Source organism: Perna viridis, chromosome 9 (assembly GCF_037379345.1).
Source record: "Perna viridis isolate PV_CMFRI_1.1 ecotype Kerala chromosome 9, ASM3737934v1, whole genome shotgun sequence".
In the NCBI taxonomy this organism is placed as follows: Eukaryota; Metazoa; Mollusca; class Bivalvia; order Mytilida; family Mytilidae; genus Perna; species Perna viridis.
This window is the reverse complement of record NC_142453.1, coordinates 3569307-3574658: the sequence shown is the minus strand read 5'-3', so window position 1 is coordinate 3574658 and position 5352 is coordinate 3569307. Positions and strand designations below refer to the sequence as shown.

Genomic DNA, 5352 nt, shown 5'->3' with positions numbered 1-5352 from the left:
AGTACACACGGAGTATAAAAATATGAAAAACAATCTTAACGTACTTCATTAATTACTGAAGATCAAATCACAATTTATTTAGACATACCCAAGCGAAAAAGTATCAGAAAATATTTATTCAAGTTATAACAGCATTTGTTCGCGGCAACGTTGAAAACCTGTGCAAAAAAGAAAGGTTTGTGTAATTCGCATGCATACTCATTACATTACCAGTTTTCAAACTTTATTATTTAAATTTCAAAATTAATATTTTTTTCTGTTTGTTTGTCGTAATACAGCGTCTTTGTTCTTTGTCAAATGACACATTTAATTAATTTGATTCACTTTTTAGGCGGCTGTGAAACTAATAAATAGATAAAGCGGTTTACGAGAAAAAATGTTAATCCATCTTACAAGTTAACAACTAGAATATTAAATTATGGAATAAGTAAGAATGGGGCAAAATTGAAAAATGATTAATCCTGCTGAAGAAAAAACACACTGTTTACACAAACTTTATGGTCTATTTAAAGAATTAACAGTTCGTTTGTCTTATAAGTGTCATATGATGCAAAAAAGTTCGATGGTACTATAGAATGATGGGGAAAGTGAGTTATCTCCCTTTGATGACGAAATCTCTAACCGATTCTTCCACAGGATATTACTTAAAAAGGACAACAAAAGAAAAACAATACATCTTATCAGAAAAAAAAATAGACTATCGTTAATTGGGAATCATTCTTTGTGTTTTTGTGACTTACCACAAATTCAAATTCCCAACGACATGTTGAAATTTCAATTAAAAGTTTGATGTTCAAATGGAAAACAAAATCAAAATTAAACCACGAAAATTCATACACAAAAAACGGAAGTACTTTCGCGGTAATTTACTTTTTTTTGTGATTTCACGTGCATGTTGATACTCGCACGGCATAGACTTTTACGTGAGTATAGAACCAGTTTATGTTTAAAATGAACAGCTGAATATGCAAGTAATAAGAAATATACGACGGACCCTAGACAATGCTGGTTTAGGTTAGATGTTGTGCAGGACTAAACATTAAAAGCTAATGGAAATTTATTAATTGGTGAACGCCTTTAATTGAACTTAACGTACCAGACTATTTCTTTGCATAGTTACATATCCTTGGGACCTCAAACACGTTTTCATCAATATCCAACACTGTTCCCAAAACTCCAATATTAATGATACCATTTGGGGTCATGATCATTTCTCCTACCAGACTACACGTGTCCGATGCAATATTCACTGTTATTGTATTTCCGGAAACATCAAACTGGTAAATGTCGACGTTCAGTTTCTTGTCCCCGATTCCCATGTATGACGAGAAGATCTTTTTGTCTACAGCTTTATTAAGAAAAACAATAAAATGTCATGCGTATATCTATCAAACAGTGATGGCAAGTGTAGACTGGTTCCCGATCGCAATATTCAGTATGTTACACATATACATCAGAAAGTTTTTTTATGCGAAAAAAAACAAGCAGACCAACAAACTTCAAATGAAAAGCTTAAATTGAGGATATGAAACTCTTAACATGAATATTAATTTCCAAAACTGGGTTCTTTACACTTTCTCGATGGAATACCTATTAAATTGAAATAATAACGATTTTGGTGTATCAGTTTAGGCCATAAGTAATATACAACTTACGTAAACATTGAAATGATTCTATGTGGAGTCCATACATGATTGGTTGGATGACACATTTCCCTTCCGTTATAATATATTGGTATTGCTAAAATATTATCACATATTTTCTAAGATATTTTACTTTTGATATGCAGAATGTTGAATTAAAGAAAAATATACATGCGACTGTAACTTACACAATTATCAGAATTTTCTACTTTGTGCCCAACAGGATTTTGCATATGAAGAAGAACTTTAATTATCCATATGAATGGGCCTTGAGGGTATAATACATTACGTATATAAAAATTATATTATCACATTACATTGAACTTACATTCTAAGCACAAAACACAGATCTACAATGGCTGATTTTGCACATACAATATCACAAGGCTATAGCCGACTACTTCGTAAGCTATAACACTGTCCTGAACTAACATGGTAAGATAACACAAGATGGCGGACCAGCAATCCGTCGAAAGGTAGGTACCTTAGATCTCCACAAAAACATCGTTTAAACTGTTGTCTAATATTTTTTTTTCAGGCAAAATCATATCCGTATGAAACATTAGCAGTAACATGAAATCAAAGGCATTTTCGTCTGTATACAATATTTAGAATAGTATTCATGTATGTGCGTTACAATTTTAAGCAATTACAGGTATGCATAAGGCCGTACCAGAAAGATATGCAAGACGCCTACCTTTCGTCAAAGTGCTCGTCATTGAAATCGGGTACCGGGCTCAATCAGGACAGTGTAAAAGTTCACTGTAAATATTCAAGCCTTAGTGTGGTTTTTCGTCACAGTCAACAACAAGGCACAGTGCAAATATTTTCTCGTTTATATTTATTTTGATACTGGTATAGTCGTACGCATTATTTACTAAGTGCATAAAGTTTATCCTCTTTCCGGTTCTTCAAGACGCTCAAAATTTAGCGATTTCTCATAATGGAAATGCATATGTATATAAAACACCATAAGACGCAAGAATTTAGGTATTATTAAAATACAAAATATTATTTTATACATATGTATTTATACATTTTGGAACATATAGAAACATATGGTATATCCCTTAGAGAAACATGCTTGTTTTCGAAGACATATAATCATAGGTTTGCTCACATATTTTTCATATGCCCAAAACATATGAAATTTTAGTAAATGTTCCCATATTCACAAATGACGAAGTCCATGTTTTTTTTTATATGAAAATCTCATGTTGATTCCAACCAAAGTCTGAAATAGGAGATACATATGGGAACATGGTACAAAGATTCTGTGAAAGTTTCTTCAATTCCATTCAGTGGTATAGGAGGAGTATCGGATAAGAGATGGACCCCCTTGCGTAATGCAAGAACTAAAGATGGACGGGCACCCCATTGATATATACCCCACTTTGCAAGAGTGTGTATAAAAAATATCAAAACGAATGTTTCAATTGTTAAATTAATACTATAACAATGGCCTGTAGATGAATAATGATTATGTTGATAGGGAAATTAAGAGAACCAGGATTCAAACGGTAATCAAAAAGAACATAATCCAGAGATAACGAAAAGACAAAGAAAATATACTCGCACAACAAATAAACACGAAATAAACAAATAACAAATATACATAGAAACAAAGGTAAATGGGCAACCCTGACTCCACAAACAACAACAAAAACTGGAAACACAGACCAGGTTCACCGATAGAGTAAGCGTCTTCTGCTTTTCAATAAACACTCGCCGATAAAATGTCATGTCTCTGGTAGACGAAAGAGGAAAACTATGACACAGTGAACAGGTGGATACACAATAACGACTTAATTCATGATGATGACCATACAACATTTGTAGTAATGACTTTCATCCTGTTGCAATATAAGCCCGGTGCAGGAGACTAAACACTTAAGTTTTTCAATGAGTGTTTAACAATACTCACGCTATTAAGGTTTTGAAAAATTCGATGATGAGTTGGTACGCCATTGATGTACGAAGTTCCTTCCATATATGTCCTATTTTTGACACTGTCATAAGACAATATGTAGCTACCCTGTAAAAAGAAATAAAAATTCGTTACTAAAAATACAACATAGGTGTCAGACAGCAGATTTGTGAACGTTAGATTTAACCAAAATCTGACTGGGTAACAGTATTTAGCATGATGAGATCTGTTTGTGGTCAAAGTTTGGTGAAAATCTGTTGACCCATGTTGGAGTTATTGCCCTTTTTGGGTGAATTTTTTTTTTTTTTTTTTTGTTTTTTTTTGCTTTTTTTTATGTTATTACTTTCAAAAATCTCCTCAGCAACTAATATAAAGAATTCGATGAAAGTTAATATTCTTGTTTTTAAGGTATCTTGAACAAAATGACCGTTTGGATTTTTGATCGTTAAAAAGCATGGCCGCCGTTACTAAACATACTGGTCAGACAGCAGATTTTTGCATATATCTCCAAAACCGGTATGTTTGGCCAGTATCTTTCAATTGCTGGATCTAGCCAGTATCCTTCAATTGCTGAAATGATCCTTATGGCCTACAAAAGTCTCCAGGGATCAAAGTTGTCAGACGACTCCATTTAAGAATTATTGCACTTGAAAAGCAAAAAAAAAAATACGTTTTTAGCAGTTTTCAGCCAATATCTTGAAAACTATAATAGATAGAATAAGACTTTCAGTTGATGAAATGATCCTGATGATAAGTCCTACCAAAGTCTTCATGGAGTCAAAATTGTAGGACCACTCCTTGTTAGAGTTATTGCCCTTGAAAGGCAAAAAATTAATCGGGTGAACGATTTAGGCCCCTGGGAGCCGTTTGTTGATATAGAGAAATTGGACGTCCTTAGGGACATACCGACGGTAACCCAAACATACAATAATAAATCATAGAAGTGTTAAAAACAGGAAAGTTTTAAAATTCTTGTTTATTAACAAAGGCCGGGGTAATTTTTGCTCATGTCGTAGTAGTTTTAATTAGATTAATTGATTTAACCACATAATTCCCCCAATTTCAACAGCGCCTAAAACGTGTAATGAACTTATTTACCTGACTAGCAAAAGCAAAATCGTTGATTTTCATTCCACCAGAAGATCCTAAAACGGCTCGAAACTGTTTAGGTAAACAGCAGGACTTTGTGTATTCAGTCACCAACACTAAACACAAAAATATCAAACAAAATGCTTTACCCATCTTCTGTTGTTGGCAATTCTGAACTGATGTACTTTTAACATTAGTGGCAAGTTGGGTTTTTATACAGTTTGATGTCGGTCAATTAAATGACACACAAATTACATAAAATTACTTTAATTCTAAGTCATTAAAATACTATAACAATGGATATGACATTTTGATATTCAACAATACCTGCTTATATTTAGAACCATATCAAATGACATGTATTTAGTGGTCATCTTTGTTTAGTTTTTTTTTTAGTTACGGCCGCCATCACGAACTGGTAGATCGTTATGGTGTCTCCATCTGCAACAGAAGCACCGATTTGTTCACCATATCATACTTTTCCTGTACTCTTTCGTCTATCCCGCACATGACATTTTATAAGCAACTCGGAGTATGTTTCTAGAAAAGCAGAGGACGATTATCCTCTCGGTGTACCTGGTCCATACTCACAGGTTGTAATGGAGTCCGAATTGTTCATTTCCTTTTGGTTCTTTATACGTGTTCTTTTAGTTATTTCATGTGCTCTGTTGCTTCTGTCTATTTTCTTTGTCT

General features: G+C 33.4%; 1 protein-coding gene across 2 annotated transcripts; it reads right to left on the bottom strand.

Moving 5' to 3' along the window:
• LOC148606149 (uncharacterized) lies at window positions 1-4865 on the bottom strand. Of its 2 annotated transcripts, XM_088545332.1 has the most exons (5): window positions 4669-4865; window positions 3568-3678; window positions 1656-1740; window positions 1097-1348; window positions 1-158 (listed from the first exon to the last, which is right to left on the bottom strand). In XM_088545332.1, exons 1-4 carry the CDS (start codon window positions 4810-4812, stop codon window positions 1101-1103), a joined length of 588 nt encoding a protein of 195 aa, XP_088401458.1. In that variant the 5' UTR covers window positions 4813-4865; the 3' UTR covers window positions 1-158; window positions 1097-1100. The 2 variants fall into 2 exon arrangements, with proteins under 2 accessions (XP_088401458.1, XP_088401457.1); XM_088545331.1 differs by lacking the exon at window positions 1-158 and having other exon boundaries at window positions 1057-1348.
• Window positions 4866-5352: the final 487 nt, after the last annotated feature.

Bases quoted from the DNA above. Each gene is read 5' to 3' on its own strand.
- LOC148606149 (XM_088545332.1), bottom strand. From the start codon at position 4,812: ATGGGTAAAGCATTTTGTTTGATATTTTTGTGTTTAGTGTTGGTGACT. The intron at 1,741-3,567 runs GTGAGTATTGTT...ATAATATTTTAG, and splicing joins TTTTTCAAAACCTTAATAGC to CAATACCAATATATTATAAC. The intron at 1,349-1,655 runs GTAAGTTGTATA...TTCTTAATAAAG, and splicing joins AGAATCATTTCAATGTTTAC to CTGTAGACAAAAAGATCTTC.